Raw genomic sequence first — 22573 nt, forward strand, 5'->3', positions numbered from 1 at the left:
GTAATTCTTTGTTTTTTGTAAAATTTCAATAAATATCTTTTTAAAAAATAATAATATTCTGAGCAAACATGTAGTTTGCACTGTGATGGTCTTGTTTCTGAAGAGCAACTTATAAATTGACTGACAGTGAATTCCTCTGCAGATATATTAAGTTCAATGGGATCTTTTTTGGGGGGACGCCAGCAGCCCCAACCAGCGTTGGCTGGGGTTGATGGGAGTTGTAGTCCAAAATATCTGGAGGGCACCAGGTTGGGGAAGATTAGTGTATCAAATTGCTGTCCAAATAAATATATAGTCTACCAGTTCCTGTTAAACAATGCACTGCAGTTAGGATTTCTTTTTTTATCAACTAAATAACCAGATTCTGTTTTCTAGGTTGCAACTCTAATTACAATTCCCATAGAGTAAGCCCCATTGAATTCAGTGAGGTTTACTTCTGAGTAAGTATGCATAAGGTTTCAATGTTACTGTTGAGTAGCAGAAAACAGGTGAGCCATTGCAGTTACTGACCAACCAGTGTGTTAGTAGGATTTTTTTAAAAAAAATGAGATCAAGTAGGTGAGACAGTTTTTAAGTAAGACGTGCTCCTTATTGTCTCATGTATATTAGTTGTCATATGTGTTGATGGAGACTGTTTTTTTCTCAGCAGCATCAGCCCAGCAGGTCTTGGATGCCTGTGATGAAACCAATCCAAATACTTCAGAAATTTCTCAAATGTATTGTGCAATTCTCTTCTCAGAAATGCTTATCTTTTGAGACAGATGGCTACAAGCCACCTGAATCAAATGTATCTGTTAATGACACACTTAACACTCTCAAAGACCATTAGGAACAATTAAGCCATTTAAAATCTACTCACTGGGTTTCTTCTAATAAAGGTTGTAAAGTTGTTTCTGGACAAGAAATAAGGGAGCTTGAGTATTTATAACAATACTCAGACTGTTAAACCAACAAACATTTTTTAAAAATAGTATTAAAAGCATAAAATGTGAATATATGTCAACCTGCTTAATAAAACTCATTTAATTTAAATATGCATGACTGCACAACATTTGCAACATTTTAGGCAAAGCTTAGCTTTCTCAGGCCTAATACCTGAAGTCGAAGATGCAGGGACCTGGACTTGAATTCAAAACTCCTGTTTTGTATTAGGGTAGCCTTCTCAAAATGTGAACAAGGGTGTAACCCCCTGCTTCAAATAAGCTGCAAACAAGGAAACCACACCCAGCCAGAGGTTTCTCAGCATTTTCATTCTATAAGCTCTTGCTAAAAACAAACCAACCACTCTTCGGTTTCCTAAGCGTTTTGCCTTACTGTGTGCTGGAGCTACTGTAGTAAAATGTTCCAGGTCAAGTCTCCAGCATCTCAAGGTAGCGCTGGAAATGTTCCTTGCCTGAAACCCTGGAGAGCTGCTGTTTAGTACGGTGACAATAGTGAGCTAGATGTGCCTTTGTAGACAGCTCCTTAAAAGCTACTCACTTTGAGCCAATATCCATTTCTGTTGTGCAATGAAGAGAGTGTGGGGTGGAAGAGAACGAGGGAGGTAAAGCCATCATATTTCTCCTGCTGATGTTCTCCAAGACGTGGCATCTATTAGCTCTACTTGAAAGCAAGACGAAAAGACCAAAAGTCACTTTGGAGATATGGCATGTTTGGTGGGCGACACAGTGTACTTCTATTAGAGAACATTTTGTGGCTTAACGTGACATGTTGAAATATTGTTTTACAACATTCAAAGCTTTATATGAGGCATAGGCTAACTCTGCCCTCCAGAGCGTAAAACACAGCGGAAGTAGAAGCTTGAAACGTTCTGTCGTGTGGTGGCAATAACTCAGGCTGACACGCAGCTCTCCTTATCTTAAAGTCTTTATTCCGTACAGATCAACACATCGTAAATCTTCCCGGTGAGACGCAACTCATGTCGACTCTCTCTCACACTGCGTGCGTCTTTCTCTCTCTCAGAGATACTGGCCACTCCCAGTGTTCTATCCCCGCCCTCAGAATGTGAGGCGTCATCACTCAGAACTCTTAACCCTGTAAGTTCTGAGCCTCTATTAACAATATGTGTATTCATCTCCTGCACAGGCGTCTGGCTCATGCTAGCTTTAAGGTGCTGAACAAAACATTGGAGTTGTGGGGGGGGATGAAAAACATTAAAAGTTGTGATAATTACTTAGATTGCAATATCTGCAAGGAGGTTAAAAGCAGGGCTTGCCCAGTAGCAAGAGCAAGCCAGAGAGAAACCAAAAAACCACTGGAGTTGATTCATGCTGATGTAACTGGCCCTTTTCCACCAAGTGTCTCCCATAACAAGTACTGTTTGATCCTAGTGGATGACTATTCTAGATTTGGCTGGGTCTATCCATTAAAGCAAAAGTCTGACGTTGCCCAAACTTTGAAGTTCTGGGTAAGAAGGGTAGAAAGGCAACTTGGCGAAAAGGTGTGCTCTATTCAGACAGACAGGGGAGGAGAGTTTATGGCAAGCTCCCTAAGAAACTGGTTGCGTTCCCAAGGGATTAAACATAGGCTTACCAATGTGGCAACGCCTCAGGAGAACGGAGTAGCAGAGCGCAGGGGAGGTGTCTTGCAGACACAAATGAAAGCATTGTTAGCAGATGCAAATCTTCCAATTAAATACTGGGCTGAGAGTATTAAGACCGCGAATTATATTGGGAATCGCCTGTGGTCAAGGGTACTGGATGACATACCCTATAAAATTCTCTATAACAAAAGTCCCAGTTTGCAACATTTGAGAATCTTTGGGACAAAGGCGTGGGTTGACATACCTGTAAAGAACCGAAGAAAAGGTGGGAAAAGGGCACAGCAGTTGCTATTTCTTGGGTATGAAAGTGGTACAAAAGCCTACAGGTTTGAAGATGATAAAAATCTTTTGAGTTATAGTCGATCAGCCAGTTTTAATGAGCAAAGAAATTGGCGCAAGATACATGCAAACCTGCTGCCAGAAAAAGTTTTACTGCCGAGCGTACCTGATAAGGCAGTTGAAACAAAGCTAAGAATTGGCAGCTCTCCCAGAGAAACTGAAAGGGAGGAGGTAAAGGTTGAGCATTTTTCTCCAGCTGCTAGCATGGAGCAGGGGGGGAAAGAAAGTGCAACAGGGACAGGAGGAGGTAGATCTACGGAGTCAATCCACCCCAAAATATGCAGGAATTTCCCTCAGCTGAGATTCTTCGCCTTTGACTGGACTTAACCATCCAGGGATCCTTTACATTTACATTTACCTTAACTGAAGATAGCAGGAATTGAACCTCTGCCACTTTTTGCTTAGAAAAGAACTCAGACCAACACCCCCTTTACCTCTGCAGTTCATTTTCTTCTTTCTTCACAGCAGCAAAGGAAAGACGGAAGGCTGAGGCTGTATGATGAAAATGTTTATTGAAATATTTTTGAAAAATGCAAATACACAAGTCACAGGTTTACTTCATGCAATGAAACATACATTAACCAAGTTCTACAAGGAACAGCAAACACACTAGAAAAACTTTATCTCGCCAGTACCGGAACATACGAGTCAGTGACATAGCTTAATAAAATATCCTCTCAATTTTTTTTGGGGGGGTGGATGCTTGGGAGGATGTGAGCAGCATATTTGTGCACAAAATTAATGATTAAGGAACAAAAATAATATCACATGGATCATAAATCACTGACAGAAATCCTACAAGCTACAGAAATGGTGTATCAAGGTGGCATTCTGACTAGAGGGCATGTTGCAGTTAGAGGTTGATCACTCCAGATAGTCTGTTCCTTTTGTCTTAGCCACCATGTTTGAGTATAGGCTACTGTTAACACCTTGGAGTACGGTTTGCTATGTTCAATAAAGTTCAGCCTCTCTAGGTATCCTACAACTTGCCCAAGAGGCAGCCCATTGATGATTAGTGGTGAAACAGAGAGCAAGTGAGGCAACACCTTAGCTGGTTATACCAAGTTTGTTTAAAATGCTAGAAGGGAGCTTCTTAGAATTTTGACTCGGGCCTAGGCTTAAGGGTTCAAAGCAAAAACAACCATAGAAGGAATTCAGCACTGCGCTATTATGATCATTCCATCAGTGCAAGCATTTCTGCTTGCCAGATGAAACAACCTCCCTGCTTCTTCCCCTGCGTGCTATTATGTTGGGGAACATATGCAGGGGGAGGAGAGGAGAAAAGCTCTGTTGCACGAGCGGGACTTGTTGCACTGGCTCCTGTTGGCTGAACTGCTTATTTAAATCTGGCCCAAGTATTTCAACTACGTGTTTTAAAATGTACTTTATTTCAAAGCACAGCTCAGCTGACATCAAAATATAGGATCATTTGTTTTATTTTTTTATTTCAACATCTACTACGGAAGGAGAGGTTTGTGCAATTCAAAAGCTTACTTCCAGCAATTTGAACATAAGCTGGTCAAATATATCATCAACCCACTTGTTTTGTGATTTTAATTATTTCAGCCACGTCTCTCTTTTTCATTATTGTCCAGGCCCCAACACATCCCAGAGGGAACTGGACATGTGCTTCTTGAACAGCAGTCTCCCATTATGTTCTGCCAAGCCACTTGGGTGGTAGTGGGGTCCTACATATTTGGGAGAAGCCATCAGAGGCTTGACAACCATATGTCAGGAGTGCTCTGATGGTGTTTCCTGCTTGGCAGGGGGTTGGACTCGATGGCCCTTGTGGTCTCTTCCAACTCTATGATTCTATGATTCTATGATCAGTCTCTTGTCAGCTCAAAGGATAGCATACAGCAGGACTGGGAAAGACCCTTGCTCAGTACCTCAGGAAATCAGCATCATTCTGATGGGACTGTACTGGTGGTGGCCTAGATGCACTCCTATCGGGACAGGGATAGCCTAAATTCTGTTGTCTATGCTTTGGGATCCTCTAGGTTAGATTACTGCAACACATTATACATGCAGCTGTCTCTGAAGACAGTTTGGAAACTTCAGGTGGTGCCGAATTCAGCAGCCAGGTTGCTCACAAAGGGAAGACAGTTTGTGCATATGCCAATCCAGGCCCAACCATGCTGGATGCCAATTAGTTTCGAGACCCAATTCAAAAGTGCTTGTTTTGAACTATAAAGCCTTCAAGAATCACCTCTTCCCCATATGAACCAACCTGAAGCCTTCGTTCGTCATCTGAGGCCCTTCTTGTGTGAGAGGTCCAGAGGCAACAACACAATAATGGGCCTTTTCTGCAGTAGCCCCTGCTTGTGGGATACTCTCCCCAGGGAGGCTCATCTGGTTCAGTTGTTACATCTCTTTAGGCACCAGGCAAAAACATTCCTCTTCTCCTAGGCCAGGGGTCTGCAACCTTTAAGACAAAAAGAGCCACTTGGACCCGTTTCCGAAGGAAAAAAAACTGGGAGCCGCAAAACCGGGAAGGTGACGTCGGGACGGTGTGTGACTAACGCACGCACCGCCCCCATGCGACGTCACAGCCAGTACAGCGCCCGCCACAGTGGGGAGTGTCGGGGCGCACAATGCTCCTCCTTCCCTCGCTAGTATCCGCCCCGGAGCCGCGGCAAAGGTGTAAAAGAGCCATATGCAGCTCTGGAGCCGCGGGTTGCAGACCCCTGTCCTAGGCCTTTGGCTAATTAAACAATCTATAGCATTTAAAACGGGCAGGGGGTATGGCTTGTGTTTGGTATTATGTTATGCATTTTTGTGGTTTTGTATTGTAAACCACCATGTGATCTTCCGATGAAGGGTGATATAGAAATTTAATAAATAATAATAACTTCAAATAAGGCATCTTCATAGGAAATGGTCTGATGTGGTACTGGGCTTTGGAGTTCAAGAATTCACTATTGGGCTAATGCAAGCCCTTTGGAATATAGCCATTATGTTGTATGCCACTGTTCTAAAGTAGCAGTTTTACACTTTCATGTAGTCCAATTCTAGCCATGTTTATTCAGAAATATATCTCACAAGAACCAGTCAGCATATTTGTAGGTGTATTGCCTTAGGATTGTACCGTGTGTGTGTATTTCTCAGTTCACGGGTTTCTTTGAGCAGGGTCATACATTTAAACCCAATAAAATTCATTGATTCAATATATCTGATGACACAAGAAAACAGCAACAGAATTATTGTACAGGTGTGTTTGTTTAAACTACACAAACTGCCTTTGATCAAGATCAGGAGTTCCCACACTTTATCATGCTTTCCACTTATAGTGGCTCAGTATTTTTAGCCTGCACATCTAAGAATATGTTTAAACTTTGTGTTTAAACAAAGACAAAGACTTGCCTGGTAGAAGGTAATCCTTGTCCACAGGTCAGTGGTAAGCAAATCAACAAATAAAAAATGACCACCATGAAAAGTCATTCCACTAATCACTCAAAGACATCAACATAAAATGCAAGATGACCAGCCACTGCATGGAGTTTGCTCTTGGTGCTGATAGGGGATGTATAACTATAGATTGATGCTGTTTCCTGGTCCAAATAAAGTATATAGGAATATCCTTGGGGATGAGCTCATCTCTCTTCTGTAAATTAACCACAACTACAGTGTTAGCTATGCTTACCTCAGTTTTATCTGTAAAATGTTTTAAGGCCTTCTGGAAAGGTAACAGAAATATGCTTTATGAGGCACAAATCCTTGGAATGGGAGACCTTACAATGCAATCCTGCACATGTCTACTCAGAAATAAGCCCCACCGAGTTCATCTACACATATGATTGGATGCCTTAGCTTTACATCACACAACTTTTTCTTTATCATTTCCTGGCAACTGCATCCTGGTTAAGGAGATAAGGCTACTTTCCCAAAGCAGCACAAAGGGATGTAAAATTGATTAGCCCCAGATGATCACCTGTTTAACATGCTTCTTGCAGGAGAAAGGAAACTACGTGCTTGGTGAAAAAAACAAAAAAGAAATGGTACACCAGTATACTTGATTTATGTAATTTGCTACTTTAAAAGGCATTAAAAGGGTATTAGACAAATGGAAGGACAGAGCTATCAACTAGCTAAATGGTGCAGTCTGCGCAGAGGCAAACAGCATGAGAGGGCTGTTGCTTTCATCCTCTGCTTGGGGCTTTCAAGAAGCATCTGGATAAGGTCACTGTTGAAAACAGGATACTGACCAGACTGACTCTTGGGAAGAACATGAAGGGTTGTTGTTTTGTTTTTATATTCTAATAAGCTTTCCTCTCACTTGAAGATTCTCAGAGAATTATTTCTTTCTTTTTTTTTTTTTGGTAAGAGGCAGAAGCAAAATAAGCAGAAACTGGGCTGTAAAGAACTGAAAAACACAAAAGCAAAACAAGCCTTTCGGAAACTAGCAAGTCCCCAACCACAGAGATCATACAATGGAACAGAGCTACGAATTTTTAAATTTAATTCAGTCATGCCAATTCTACACTTGCCTATGAAAGTGCTGAAGTAAAAATAAAGCACATAAGGGAAGATTGATGATGATTATAAAATATTCTCTCAATTTGAAGCAACAACAAATTGCTGAAGTATTCAGTTGCTTCAAAAACATCACACAGAACAAATGGAGCAGGGATCAAAGTACTTCAAGTGCGTTGTTACACTATATTGATGAGGTCTTCACAATTATTTTAGAAAATTTCAATCCCTTTGGCCCCTGATCTGAAATCATAGCTGATCTGTCCTAATGCCTGAAACTGGTTTTCCATTCCATCTCAAAAAATGCTTTAAAAATTACATGTATCAATCCCAGACAAGTATGTGCATTTTCCCTGGCTATCTCCCACATAACTCTTTAGGTGCCAAGATGACAATTCTCCAGGGATTTTTGGTCTGTGATCCAAGAAAGAGATCCAGATTTCATGATGTGAAAATAGGACAACCATACACACATTGTGCCCTGGCTGCATCTCTATAGCTGAACAGTTCAAAGTCCCGTCAGTATTTGGAAAGGCATGTGGTGTGTGTGTGTATTTATCTTCAAACATGGTTTCAAAAAGTACATTACATTTGTATGTGGCCAAAGTGTGTTGGCAAAAGATCAATTTTAAACTGATTTAATCAACAAGAGCAGCACTGAAACCAATGTGTTATTAAACAGACTGTAGAGAGGAGAACATGTAAGGCCTTTGCTCAATTTGAATCTACTGCAGTTTAGGTTATTAACTCTTAATTTCAAATTCTGTTCTCTTTCCCAAAGTGAACTATTTCCAGCCAGGAAGGAGACACTGCCTCATATATTTATAGGTAGAACATGCAGTACAACTTCAGTAGCAATTAACATGAGCAAACATACCTCTAGCAGGCATGGGCTAAAGAACAAAGACAAATTTATTGTGCTGAACAGAGATTTTCATATTACTTGTGTGACAAAAAGCAGAGAACTCTGTAACAAACAAACTTAACTCAAACTTGCATACTGTACTTGATTCACACAATCTGTCTTTATAGTCTGCTCTTCAAGCAGAACCCTAGGTAAGGCAAATACCTATCATTTTACCTGTCTATACCAAAATAAGAGCCCTTGTATTGGACATATTTAGCAGACTCTGTGTGTTCTGTAAAATGTGGGAAGTCAAGAAATTCACAGGGAAAATGCTTTGAACAATAACGAACAACAGTGTTTAAAAACATTCAGAGGGAAGAGAGTCTTTAAAGCTAACCATGGGCTGTGCAATCGTGAGACACAAGGGAGCTCCTGTTTCTGGCTTTTCAAAAATACAGCAGCTGCTGTTCAGGATATTTATAGAAAAATATATACACATACTGTCCTTTAAGCCAAATAATCAATCTGCGTTGCTACTGGATTGCCTCTCATTCTCTTCCCCTCCAGTTGATTTGCAGAAAGATAAGCCCAAAGTTTGCTTATTGCAAGTCCTGTGCTTTGCAAACTCTGTGCTTCTCACTTATTGGCCTGGAATTAGCCACTAATTTCTCCATTCTCACCGCAAATAAAAACAAAATGCCTAGGAGCAGCTACACCTGACTTCCACTTTAAAAGTTAGCAGGAGCCCTTGTTTGCCAGGCCTCACTACCAACAATTAAAAGACTTAGGTTTTCACTCCAAGTCTTTAACTTTTTTTTAAAAAAAAGTTCAATGGAACCAATAGACTCTTGGTACCTTATTTGCTTTGCAACTTTTCCTTCCTTGGCAAAGTACTTAATATGGCATAGTTAGAGAACCATCATGTCTGTTTGGAAGATAGATTCTTTGGCATTGCACCTTCTAGCACTAAACTATCAGCAAAAGATAGCTGTATATATGATCAAGGGCATTTCCTCAAAAGGTCTCCAAAATGTGTGTGTATCCTTCATACTATAACTGTTTGCTGAAATCATGCAAAGAGCCAAGCAAACACAAGAGATAAACATCAGCAGCTGCTGTTTTAAAAGGCATACTCCAGAGTTGCTTCTGAAATCCTGATAAATACATGTATTAGTCCTTTGCTGCAGAAAGGACTATGTGACCTACACATATATACCCTATAAAACCTGAGCTGTGAACGATAGGTGATGCGACTGCCACTCCTCTGAAATGTAACAGTTATCTGTGCCGCTTATGCTGTATTAAAGACTGGCAATTGCCTCCGAAGCCTGAATGCAAGGAAAGAGGCTCTCTTACCAACTAACACCTGAGATATTAAACTAGAGGTGTCAAAAATAAGGCTAAGGAAAATCCCTTATGTGCATTATAGAACACTCTACACACTATCATGAGGGCTAAGACGTTGATGCCCAGAATAAAGGACCTCACTTGCCAATAAATGCTACTGCATGGCTCAGTTTTCCATCACTGGGATGGAAAGGGATGCTGTGTACTCGTATTGACTGTGCACAATGGCCTTCTTGTAGCTTGGAGTGCTTATTGGTGGAGTGCACAGGCACGGCACAGCAAATATGAACAAGCATAACTATTATCATATGTAAACTCATTATCATAATTTGCTTCCAGTGAAAGTGACTTTTTTTTTTAATGAATCCACTTGTTGGAATAAATTGACACACCAGCCCATTTTGGGTTTGACACCCCTATCTTAAGCTACACTGAATTCAGGCAAACGTCAACCAATGAAAATAACATTAGCCCCAAAAGGTCTGGAGGAGGAAGAATCTTTGTTTGGTGAATTGCTTGACTAGAATTATTTGGTTTATGCTTCCTTCTTCCTTCTTCCATTTTGTGCCCTTTCTGAGAGAAAATACATGTAACTTAAAATTCTTTCAGACAAGCTGTGAAATCCAAGTATCTTTACCAGCAAATACACACCAATTTTGCCTTACAATAAACTAGCTACATTTGCACGGAATTAGAAGAGAGAAGACAGGCTGGCATGGCATACATACGTGCCATTTCGGAAGCTTCCCAGAGACCAAGCAAATGGCAGTGCACCGCAGCATAGTAACAATGTTTCTACAGGCTGCTTTGGCAGCTGATCCCAGTGATTATTTGCAGATAGAGGAATAGAAGGTGATAATATATTTACCCCAAAAGAAAAGGCATATTTCAACTTCAGTTCATGGAAGTGCAATAGAAAATAAAAGCAGACACCTGAACCTGCTCCAGTGATTTGCTTTCTATAACTAAGCTCTCAGATTGGTGTCTGCATAAAACAAACGAGCTGCCAAGAATCACGTGCATCACTTTAACAGTGAGGAAGGGTTGAAGGAAGTCATCCATACATAAGCATAGAGATTCAGCCATCAAGTGTGTGCCTGTTAGGAGATACTAGTCATGACAGGCAGCTTGCTTTGGTGTCTTATGGCCCACCCACTCCAAATCTCATTAACTGCTCTAGCTGGTATAATAGACATGGAAGAAGAGAATCTTGTTGCGTAGGAGTGAGTAAGAATTGTCAAATTTGAGCAAGTAGATGCCCTCGCCTGGATAATCGTGGCTGCCTACTTGCACTTCCCGGTGGCTATCCCTTCGGTAGACAGGCATGATCTCCCCATAACGGGTTCTCAAATAGCTTCTGGAGCCTCTTTCCACATCACCAACTGGAATAGGTCCTGAGAATAAAGAAACACACAAAGCATCAGTGAACAAAGCAAAGACTAAAAAGTGTCATCAGACTGACTAAGGAAGATCACAAGAAAAAAACATTATGCTTTGCAGTGGACCATGGCTTTTAAGTTAAGTGTCTGCTGATGACAATGAAGTTCTACAGATTTTCTTTTTTAATCTCGATGTTGATTATAATTTATGTTGATGTGCAGTATGTGTTTTATGTTTTTATTTTATGAGGCATGACAGTCATAATTCCTCTTCCCTCCATGTCCCTTTTCTCTTGTGTGTTGTATATTACATAATGTAATTTGTATTATTATTTATATGCCATCCATCTGACTGGGTTGTCCCAGCCACTCTGGACGGCTCCCAACAAAATATTAAAACACAAAAAACCTCCCTGACTTCTAAAAGTCAGATAGAAGTTTATTTCCTTGACATCTGATGGGAGGGCATTCCACAGGGTGGTCATAACCACCAAGAAGGCCCTCTGCCTGGTTCCCTGTAACCTCGGAGCTGGATCACAGCATGCTGATATTAAGGCAACAATCATGACTCTTGCCCAGTTCTGCACTGACCTTCAAACTCTTCATCATCATCATCTTCATCACTTGATTCACTAACTTGCACAGTAATTGCAGTGCTAGTAACAGAAGTCCAATCAAAATAGACTCCAAAGCCAATGTCATAATCTTCTGTGGCAAACTCCCAGCAGACACGCTTCCCATCAGGGTGAGTTGGCACCCGGACTGTTAACACCTCACCCCGTTTCACTACCATTCGGGCATTCTTCTCCTTTGTCATCTTTGTTTTGAACTCCCTTATCTTGGCACTTGTCCAAGTAGTGGGGGGAATTAGAGGTGGAGGACGAGCTGAAAGAAACAAGGAAAGTATTACTAGCTTGTAATCAACAGAGGGCATAGTCTTTAATTTCATTGTACATTCTAAATCAACACTGCGAACAAGCGGAATAGATTTTGCTTGTGCGATGGGACTCCACCTTCCTGCAGTTCCCCAGGCATTCTCAGTATGTGCTCTGAAGAATTGAGAAATCCCCTGGGTACATAAAGGAAAGAAGAAGAAAGGAGAGTCTCATTATGCAAACTGAACCCCACTGATGCAATGGTGAATTCTGCTCATATGGTTGCCAACTTTCAAAAAATTCAAAAAGAAATAATAGTTCTCCTCCACCTTTATGCTGGTAGAGCTCTTCGAAACTGCAGATAACTATTTTTCTTCCTCTTCATCTCAACCCAACTTTACCTTGGGATGATTGACACTAGTCTTTTAATGTCACTGACAAAAGCAATCTATCTCATATTTAAACAAACTATACACCCAGACTTAGTATGCATTTAGTTTCACATAGAAAAGCTTCTCATGGGGAATTAGTGACAATGCGTTTAATTGTCAACACTATCCTAATATAGATGATTTGCTATGCCAAATGGGCTGTTTTAAATGAATTTCTAGTCTGGGGGGGGGGAACCACCCCCAGAGAAATATAGCTTTGAGAACCTTGCTCCAGGGCTGAATAAATAAACTGCCTTTCAATTGAACTCAAACACCACTGAATTAAAATAAATAAATAAATTAAAAACAAAATAAGAGCAGACATAGTCTACTGTCCCAGTCTCCTATTTTTCTAAACTTATGAATCAATTTCATGTTTGAAGATTTATCATACCAGAGTATCAATATTACATTTGGGATTTGTCCAGAACTCTGGCCACTAATAAATAATACCCTGAGACAGTGATGTAGTCTTAAATCTTACCTTTCTTCTGCTCACCCAGTAAATCTGTAGTTTCCAGCTCTGCTGTAAGGACATCTACTGCTCCTGTGTATTCAGACTGTATCATGACTATATCACCTGGTCCTTGTGGGTCAGGATACTTTGTCATCCGCACTACAGCCTCCTATGCAGAGGACACAAGCTTCCTTAGAGTCACACCATATATTTTTGAAATTACTACATTTATTTGTATTTAATTACTAAATTTTACCTGTTGATGCACAATTTCTAGGTCACATACCGAAAACCATGGAGATTTCTTAAGTGTAGGAACTAGATTACCAGGAGACTCTGCATATATCTTTTAAGACATGATACATTTACTGTGCCTCCCTCTACATAACTACACTAGTGATCATACCACCCACCCTCTTCTCCTGGAGCAAATGTAAAGTACAAAAATAGTAGCACAAAAGTGATATGTTGGGCAAGAGACCAGTAGCAAAACTAGGAAGCAGGTGCACTGGCTGTTACAGTGTATAAAGACATATTCCCCAGGTTAAAATCTGACAATACTAGTAAACACTGCCAAAATTGCCCTGACCTCATCCTTGGAGCTCTTCAGTGGAAGACAGGTTGGGCATACAGAAATTCTCCTGAAATGAAATCATGTCAAAGTGCATTCATTGCAATAATTAGGCCAATACAACTTTGCCATTAAGAGACATCTATTTCAGTTCATTTTAAAATGCATGAAGCACAGACCAACATTTGCATCTGTAGTCTCATAGCCTTACTGTTAGGAAAACAGCAGAGAATAAAGAAACCAAGTGCTAAAAAAATGACAAAATACTTTGACCTTTTTCCAAAGTTCAATTTTCAATTCCAATCTTACCTTTTAAGGAGAATCAAATGCAAATCAAATTACTTTCTAAGTACTATATTAAACACTACAGCTATTCAGCAACAGATAGAAAGAACTCTGGCAGACATATATTTTTTTGGCACACTCTTCCATTGTCTCTCAAGACACAGATGTCAACAATCTTACTCAAGATTCTTATCTCTGCTCTCTAAATTCAAAGGCTGCATTTGCATCACTGAAGTGACCTCTCTGGGGTGCAAGCCTGGGCAGCGTATATGGAGGTCCTGGGCTGCCCAGATGACAGGACCCCACTCTTGGCTTTGCTGATATGGTCCAAAGAAAGAAAAGCAATACATTTGGCACCAGCTTGGTTGCAGGAGTTGCCAGAAAGAAGCATAAAAGATACCATCCAACCACCTTAGGGACTCCACTTTGGATTTGTGTCGGGTTAACTCCTTAGCCTTTGCTTCTCCTGAAGATATCCCAAAAGGCAGTAGAGGTCAATTCAAAGGAATTCACAGAATTTATATATGCCCAAGTCAGATCTGTGTCTAAATTTGTTAGACACTGTTTGCAACTTTGTTCTATTGTGTAACTCACAAGTTCTCCAACTTTCTACCCCTAGGAACCAGCTGAGAGGGCTGAAAAGTATTGGGGACCACCAGTCACAAAATGGTAGTCCAACCCTAACCCTTTCCTTTGTATTTCTAGTTTGCTATTATAAAGAATATTAACCTCTCTCTCTCTCTCATTTTTTTCAGCACCTCCTCTGGTCTTTTAGCCTCAGAGGAGGGAGACTTCTTTTCCCTCTCTCTCTTTAACCGCCCCCCATCTCCCAGCAAACTTTATTCAGAATATGGGAGGGTTGGTTTGCTGGTGCTGGCATTTTTCCAACAAAAAAGGCTACAGCATGGCCAGGGGACAATGCAGGTGAGTAAGGAGGCACTGGATGAGACATGGCACCAAAGCCCTATTGAAAGTGGACTTAGGCACCATAATGGTCCCCAGCCATTTGAGAAACACTGGTCTAGCTTCACCCTCTCCCTCATATGTTGCAAAGCCACACATATGTCTTTTCACACTTCTTCCTCATCAAAGGGTTTTTTAATTTTAAAATTTTGCAGACCCCAGAGAAGTAAAAAGTGTCCAAAAACGTATCCATGTCTTAACAGTACACAAAGTGTGATAAAGTGTTCTTTTAATACAAAGAACAGCCCCATAAACTTAACAGGAAGTACACATGTATTATGAACAGTATCACAAATAAACCTAACAAAGTGTATTGCCCATGTGCTACAAAGACGAATGCATTCAGAAATAACACTGTGCAGACAGTCTAGGAAGCCAGTCCCCTACCTCTTTTGGGTGCTGATTTTGATCAGTTAGGATTTCTTCCTTTCCTTCTACATCTTGTTCTTTCAGACCATCGTCAGCACTTCCACAATCCTTTGTAGCCTCTGCATTCACAGGTGACCCACTCTGCAGCCTCTCAAAGAAAAACAGCAGATCAATTCAATATGTTTTAAGAGAAATTCAGGATGTTTTCAGGCAGGTGAAACAATCATAAATGAATCTCCAATCAAATGGGGAAATTGATTAAAGGATGCTAAAGAAAGGGATGCTTTCTTTAGTGTGTGTATTCCTGACACAACCACATAAGGCTGTCTCAGCTGAGCCAATGCTACAGTGAATAATTCTGTTGCTTTGTACTCCCTTAGGTAGCAGAAATACAGCCCAGCTGAGCCCGTCCAACCACCACTTCATAGCTGAAATACTTTGTAAACATTGGCTTTAGCAAATCATACCCTGCACTCAGGCTGATTAATTCATCTAGACAGAAAAAGTACATCAGAATAATGTGACAGCTCGATGCAAGCATCTCTATATCTATAAATGAAATTTTCGCAAATAATGTTTTTTTAAAGATACATTAAGCCTTATGCAAATACATTTTACAGATAATAACACAGGGCTTACCAACAAACCTTCAGGACTAACCACAGCAGTAAGTTCCTGTCCCAGCTAACTACTCTGACCTCTGGAAAGATGGGAGGAGGGCAACATTACCAAGTCTGGGGTTATTTAAGCTTGGTCACGCCCTCTCTAAAACAACTGATATTTGACAGTTTAACTGGCAGAGAGAGTCTGGCTGGCTATGGAAGTAGCTAGGTGTGCTTAGGGATTTGTCAGGCAGGAGAAACCTGTATAATTTCCTCATGTGGAGGAAAAGGACATGGAAAAGGACTAGAAGTGCTTTTAGAGGAGTGGGTACCCATTCTAGGAGTAGATTGTTTTAATAGAAACAATTCTGTTGTAGAGGACTATAAATTCTGGTTTAGACCTGAAACAGTGTTTCTGACAGAAAATAAGTACTGTGCCTTTAATAGTTAACCCTTCAAACCTTTTCTCTCAGTGTTCATTAATATTTTCATCATGCCTCAGCTTTAATTTATAACTTGTTTACGGAATAAGTTGTCACAGTTGTTACTGGCGATCTTATAGGATGGTACTCAACTATGTTTTACTCAAAGTAGACCCTTTTAAATGAATTGGCTTAGTTGTATTCATTAGTTTCAGTGAGTCTATTCCGAGAAAAATATAGTGGAAAACCTCTCTCTGTATTTCTCTCCCTACCCACCCACACCTATTTTTGTTTTTTTTAAAGTCATTCTTAGGGTCCATTTTGGAGGAGAAACTAACAAAAATAATAATAATCTTAAAGAATAATCTAATTAGAATCTATTATCTAAAAGTAAATAACATATTTCCATCAGGAGAACATTTAATATTTAAACCTCTGCTAGTTTAGAGAGCAAACATGGTAGTAATGAAAAAAAAATTACCTGGCATTCATGCTATCTTAGAGATTAAAGCAAAAGCCTATTTGGCATCAATGGGATGCTGCACAGCATCCCTGGATGAAAACGTAATTACAGAGGCAGCAGGGATTTCTATCTCCTCTATGCTCCAGAATTCAAATGCCAGGATTACCTAAGTTTGCTTTTAAAAATAACATTGTGCTTTCACAATAAAAGCAAAGTTTAACTCATTGAATCCCGCTCTTTCTCTTGTTAAACATGGTGCACTATAGGGCATTACAACTATAATATAATACAATTATCAATAGATCAGCATCTGAACACTTCAAAAACCCATCAATAAAGAATCAATATGTCATTTACAGATATTTTACAGGAGTAACAGAATATCCAACAAAACTACTGAATGAAGCAACTGGCAAATATTCAGTTATATATTCTATATTGCGAAGGAAAGCTGAGCTGATTGCTAGACTCCTTCATCACCAGAAACTCTCCTTCATTGCTCCTGAGCAAGACCTAATGCAGGCCTTCATTACACATATTTCCTACCTGCACTGCAAGGCATCATTTTCAGATGTGGCAGCTGCCTGGAAAGTAGATTTCGGTCTTTGATCTGAATCTTCATTCTCTAGAAGAGGGTAGATAGAAATAATATTTGGTTTTTCGGCAGTTGTAAAACTCTAGCTATTATCCAGTACTAGGCTCTTATGAGTGAAAGGGAGGGAGGCAAGTTTTGGCTATTTTTCATTTCCCCCTGCAGCCCCTTGTTCTCCCTGAAAAAGCTGCTTCAGCCGTTGAGGGACTCTCTGAAACAATGTGGGAGGGAGTGCTGAGGACTTCAGAGCAAATGGACAGTCAGCAAAAATTGCATTCCACACCTACTTCAGGCTATATCACAATCACAACTTAAAAGACATACTCTGCTTCCTTAAAGTCATATAACAAGCAGAGCACAATGAGTTGTTATGACAGTATCCAGATTGTATAGCGTCTGAGCCACAGAATACAGATGTGGCAGCCTGACAGCAGGCCCCAGATTTAAGGCATCACTTGCTATATAAACATCTCTTCTCTCCATTACAGCACAGGACAAGCAAAATGGCAATGGCCATCAGTACTTATCACGTTGCCTGCCAAACTGTCCCTTTCAGTTCTTAAACAGTAGTGAAAAAATCAGGGAAAGCATTAATATTGGGTGAAAACCAACAACCGTGGAAGGACAATGAGGAGTAACTTAATAAACAAATTAGGACCATCTCTAACTCAAACATAGTCAAGAAGAACACAGATAACCTTTTCTAAACAGGAGAACAGGATGACATTTTAATTCATTTAATCACTGGCTTTTCAGTAGAGATTACTCAGAATGGGAGCACGCTATCATTAGTTTTATTATTTAAATTCATTAAAGCCCAGACCAGGAGTGACAAATTAAATTTATAATTGTTTATAAAGCTCTGGTATACATTGTTTACCGAATGCAGATTTAATGTAGGAACTGGGAACAGGCAATGCCATAAGAGCTTTTATCTAGGTTTATCTTTAGAATTGTAAGAAAGCACAACAGTATGGTGATGGCAATGCACAATTTTCTTTTCACAAGTTAGAAATTATACATATATGTACTGTAAATGAAATTCTGCAGATTAATCACATTTAAATGTGCTTGCTCATTTTCTGCATTTCCCCCCATTTCTCGGGTTTCTAATGTTCAGCTTTTCAAAGAATGTCTGATTCGGGAGAACAATTTGGAGAAATAAAGTAAAGTATGGAGAATGACAACCAATTAGTTTGGAAAATATGGAGAACACTGCTGAAATAATAGTGAGAACTACCATAGTGCTTTCAGAGCATTACATATATTATCTCATAATCCATAAATACTCATGTAAAATAGCCCAGCATTTTCATCTCTGAGGTAGGGTGTTTGGGGGTGTGAGTGAGTGAGAGAGAGAGAGAATAGTTGCTTGATACCACCAGCTGCAGCAGTTGTTTGACTTCAGCTCATCAGCCCCAGCTTGGTGAGTCTATGGGTCATGAGGAGGAATCATGGGGTACTGGTTCTTAAAACGATTTTAGAAAGCCAGTTCTGAACATTTAAGTTCTGGGAGTGATTTGCTACATCATTTTACAGGTAATTTTGTTGCCCTGCCCTTTTGTTCAGTTTTACAGATTTTCAGAAAACTATCCAAAGCAGTAAGTAAATGCTTGTTGTCAGTGCTTTTTTGTGGGGGGACGCAGGGGTATGCAAACCCCTAAACATTTTGTGAATCTAAAGTTTGGCCTCATCGAGGGGCATTATTTCAATATGAGTAGGAAAATGAGAGTACCCCTAAATATGTTTAAAGAAAAAAGCACTGCTTGTTGTGATAAAGTCTCAACAACTAATTTAATAATTCCTTCCTTAACCTGGGCTTAGCATAAAAGATCCCTCTTACATTAGTGCTTATCTGCTCAGATGAACAGAAACTTTACATCTTTCCAAAAAAATTAAGGATACTGTACTGTACTACAAATACAGTAAAGCTATTCTACAATTTCCTTAAGCCAGTATAGATTTTGGCATCAAGTACAGTATTCAGCATGCTAAGAATTTCAAGCTGGTTTTGTTTGTATTCATTTTTTAAAAATGTACATTTTTAGCTCTTAAGGCTGTGAAGATAAGACTTGAAAATGTGTAGGCAGCAACTGACAGGGTTTTGAGAGAGGCTGTTGAGCAGAAATTACAGTACAGGTGTGGGGGGCTCCAATATTGTTTACATAATATGATTGGGGGCTTCCCTTTTGTGCAGGATTTTGATTTAAAACAAACAAACGAATTATTTAGAATCCAGACCCACCAATGGCTTAGAAGTTCTGAGGATCACCACAATTAAACCATAAATAAATAAAGGGGAAATAAGTGTGGTGAGGGAGACTTCCTCCCACAATTATAACAGGTAACCAATAATAGGGAACCAGAACAGAAGCAGGTATTTACTTTAAGGTTGTCACAGCTGCACAGTGAGAGTTGTGTGTTTTTAAGAAGGAAAGAAGTGCATTAGCTTTGCAAACACAGGAGGAGAAAAAAGTCCAGAACTCCAATCTCCATCTAGGAGAATCACCAGCTTGTCTCAAAGCCAGCACTGACACCCAATACTATAACAACAGATGATTTCATTTTTATATTTCACTTCTTATTATTATTACTCAACATCCTTTGCATATTGATATTGATATGTGGGAGCTAACTAACATTAGGCACTGCTTATTCAGTGGTGGTGGGGACTTGGCATTTACACAGCACTTCCACATACATTATTTTGCTGTGATCCTTACAAACAATTGTCAGAAATTATCCTGCTGATAACTGAAGATGAGAGATTAAGTCTATGGCTTCCTTATGTCTACCTTTGAGTTCAGATGGCAGAAACTAGATTTGAAATAGGGATATTCTGATCAAAGGTATCCTCTCGGATAACAATGTATACTAATGGGGTTTTGAAGTATTTGTGGCCTCATTTGCTAGGGCAGGATCTGCTTAGACCTGCCTTTTATTTGTATAGATTTTCAGTTTTTTAAGGTATTTATTGGCTGTGCTAGTTGTAATTACAGAAAGGTAGCCGTGTTGGTCTGCCATAGTCAAAACAAAAAAAAATTTTTTTCTTTCCAGTAGCACCTTAAAGACCAACTAAGTTAGTTCTTGGTATGAGCTTTCGTGTGCATGCACGTGTGCATTTCGTGTGTATCTGACGAAGTGTGCATGCACACGAAAGCTCATACCAAGAACTAACTTAGTTGGTCTTTAAGGTGCTACTGGAAAGAAAAAAATTTTTTTTTGTTTTGACTAGTTGTAATTGACTTCATTATTTCTATTGTTTGTAGATCACTTTTTCTAAGTGACGAATAAATAATAACAACTGGGGTGGGGGCTCAACTGCACAGAGTCTTAAGTCTGTGCACAGGGTGTATACTTTTAAATCTACCACTGATTTCTAGGATCCTCCATTTTAATGATTAGTCAACAACACATTTCCATTGCTTTCACTTAAACCTCTCTATGCTGTGTTATTACACTTGAGATTTTAGAAGTGAAGTGTATGGTGCATAAAACAAGAAAGCAAAGAAGTTCATGGCAATGCCACTACTGTCTGCTACCTGATGCAACAGTTACACCAAGGTGCATTAGCCCAATTAGAAAACAACTGGTATGCTGAGGGAAAAATTAAACAATGCAGTAACCCAAGGGAACAAAAGCTATTAAAGGCTAGCTCCTGACAAACAAGAATATCAAACAAGCTCATCAAACAAGCAATACTGAAGTATATTATGCTCCACCACACTATTTATTGAGGGATAAATAAAACATTGATGGGTACTGCAAAACATATAATGCAGTATTATGATTTTGTTCTGACACCTGTTCAACACTGTTCTACACAGTACTGATTAAGTTCTTGGTGATCTCCTTACTAAAGTGATTCTGTGATATCCAGTTATTCTTAACGCTGATCTTTCTGTTACAATGGAAATGAGTTTACGCTCTTTGGTTCCACTTCTAGCTACTGGGATACGAACAATTGTGAAGAACATCAATATGGGCAGCCCATCTTCAGGAAGTATTTCATGCCGCAATTCTGCCTTGCCCCAACACACCTAATACCCTGGTCTTCTGTAATACACGTGACTCTTCCTTGTACCTTGGTTTCAACTGATCAACATAAAGAAAAGATGACAATATATGCAACCAGTAAACCACTTGTCCAAGCAACGACGATTGCAGAAAAATGCATAATCTGCCAACACTCAAGGCATAAATTCTGGTATGGATGGAGCTAGCATATCTACAGATGTATAGGATAGTGAAAGGATGCATGTAAACTTAACTTTAATTATTACTTGTAGCTTAGGCACTACAGTATGTTGTCATGGAAAATGGTGTGCAAAGCGAAAATCCAAAAAAGGTAGGGGTCCTTTCTAACCGATGCCTCTGGGAGGAAAGGATGCACTGAGTTCCTTAGGAAAAACCACGGAACTACAATGACAGTCCAATCCTACAAATATTTATTCAGAAGAAAACCCCATGGTCTTCTTACTCCCTCGAGCGATTCACTTGCACCTCGAGTTTTCGAAGGCATCAATCAAACCAAGGACGACTATATACTTAAAACGGAGGTCTAGGAGGGTCTGTCTGGAAACAGAAATGGATTGTTCTTCCTACTGACCAGGAGGTGGCCAGCAACTGTCTTTTCAGGACCCCCAGCCGGCCTCAGGACGACTCTTTTCAGGCTTCCACGACGCCTCATCTCGAAAACCTGCAGCGCCAGCAGAGCAGCCCCAACCCCCAGCGCCTCAGCCCGGGCTCCTCGCCGCGCGCCCCAACCCCGTTTTCCCCAGAGTAAACGCCTCCCGTCGCGACCTCGCCGCTCCCCTCGTTTTGCTTATTGAATACCAAGAAGCTCCCCGAGCGGCAGAAGTTCAACAGGTGGAGCATTCGCTTGCCACAGGGAGGGGGCACCTGTTGGATTTCTGCCTGCAGCGCCGCTGTCAGGGGACCTTCCAGGAAGCGAGGGAGGTGGCGAGCCACACGGGCCCTCCTCCCGCGCTCCGTCAGTCCCCGGGGAGGGGGAAGGCCCTGACAGAGACGACGTTTTCTTTTGCCCCCCGCCCCGCTATCTCCACCCCGCAGCCGCGAGGGAGGCCCCTGAAGTACCTGAGGAAGGCGGCAGCGGAGGCGTGAGGCGCGGCTTCTTCTCGTCGTCTCCAGCCCCGCCAGCGGGGCAACTGTCGCCGCCTCCTCCCAAGCCGTTGGCCGCGGAGGGTTCGAAGCGGGTGCCCACGGCGGCGGCCAGCACGTCCGACATGGGAAGGCGGAGGGCTGAGCCGCCCGAAAGCAGCCGGGGAGGGTCGAGCGGAGCCGAGCAAAGCCGGAAAGAGCCGAGCGGCGATCGTAGCCGCTCCCGTCCCCCTCCCTCACCCGCGACCACCACCGCAGCCTCCTTCTCCTCCTCCTCCTCTCGGGCCTCCGCCCTACGTAGTTCCCGCCTAAAGCCGGCCGCTTTCGAAAGGGCCGCTTTCGTCAGGCTGCTACAGAGGCTTCTCTGGCGGGCGGGATGAGGAAAGGAAAGGCGGCGCACTTCCCGGAAGCGCTGGTAGCCATGGAGACCGTTCCAGGAAGGACGCGTTGCCATAGCGGCGCCGTTGCTCCTGCTGCTGCTGCTCCGAGCTGACA

The 22573-nt window shown here is 41.0% G+C and overlaps 1 protein-coding gene and 1 long non-coding RNA gene across 5 annotated transcripts; one reads left to right on the forward strand and one right to left on the reverse strand.

Annotated features, from left to right (window-relative positions):
* The first annotated feature begins 4712 nt into the window (after positions 1–4712).
* Positions 4713–8994, forward strand: LOC310766348. Its single transcript, XR_014550087.1, has 2 exons — positions 4713–5290; positions 5578–8994. It is a non-coding gene; the product is annotated as an uncharacterized lncRNA (long non-coding RNA).
* On the reverse strand, positions 8249–22532 carry TMED8 (transmembrane p24 trafficking protein family member 8; the record flags this gene model as incomplete). 4 transcript variants are annotated; one of them, XR_014549033.1, is made up of 7 exons in its annotated part: positions 8249–8406; positions 8446–10942; positions 11519–11812; positions 12733–12859; positions 14897–15026; positions 16912–16990; positions 22055–22532. XR_014549033.1 is itself a non-coding variant. In XM_083617517.1 (6 exons), the coding sequence occupies 6 exons, from the start codon at positions 22530–22532 to the stop codon at positions 10725–10727; spliced, it is 1326 nt and encodes a 441-aa protein (XP_083473643.1). In that variant the 3' UTR covers positions 8249–10724. The 4 variants fall into 4 exon arrangements, 2 of the variants coding, with proteins under 2 accessions (XP_083473643.1, XP_083473642.1); XR_014549034.1 differs by having other exon boundaries at positions 12718–12859; XM_083617517.1 differs by having other exon boundaries at positions 8249–10942.
* Between the last annotated feature and the right edge of the window lie 41 nt (positions 22533–22573).

The sequence above is a fragment of the Podarcis filfolensis genome (genome assembly GCF_964270895.1).
Source record: "Podarcis filfolensis genome assembly, chromosome: 1".
In the NCBI taxonomy this organism is placed as follows: domain Eukaryota; kingdom Metazoa; phylum Chordata; class Lepidosauria; order Squamata; family Lacertidae; genus Podarcis; species Podarcis filfolensis.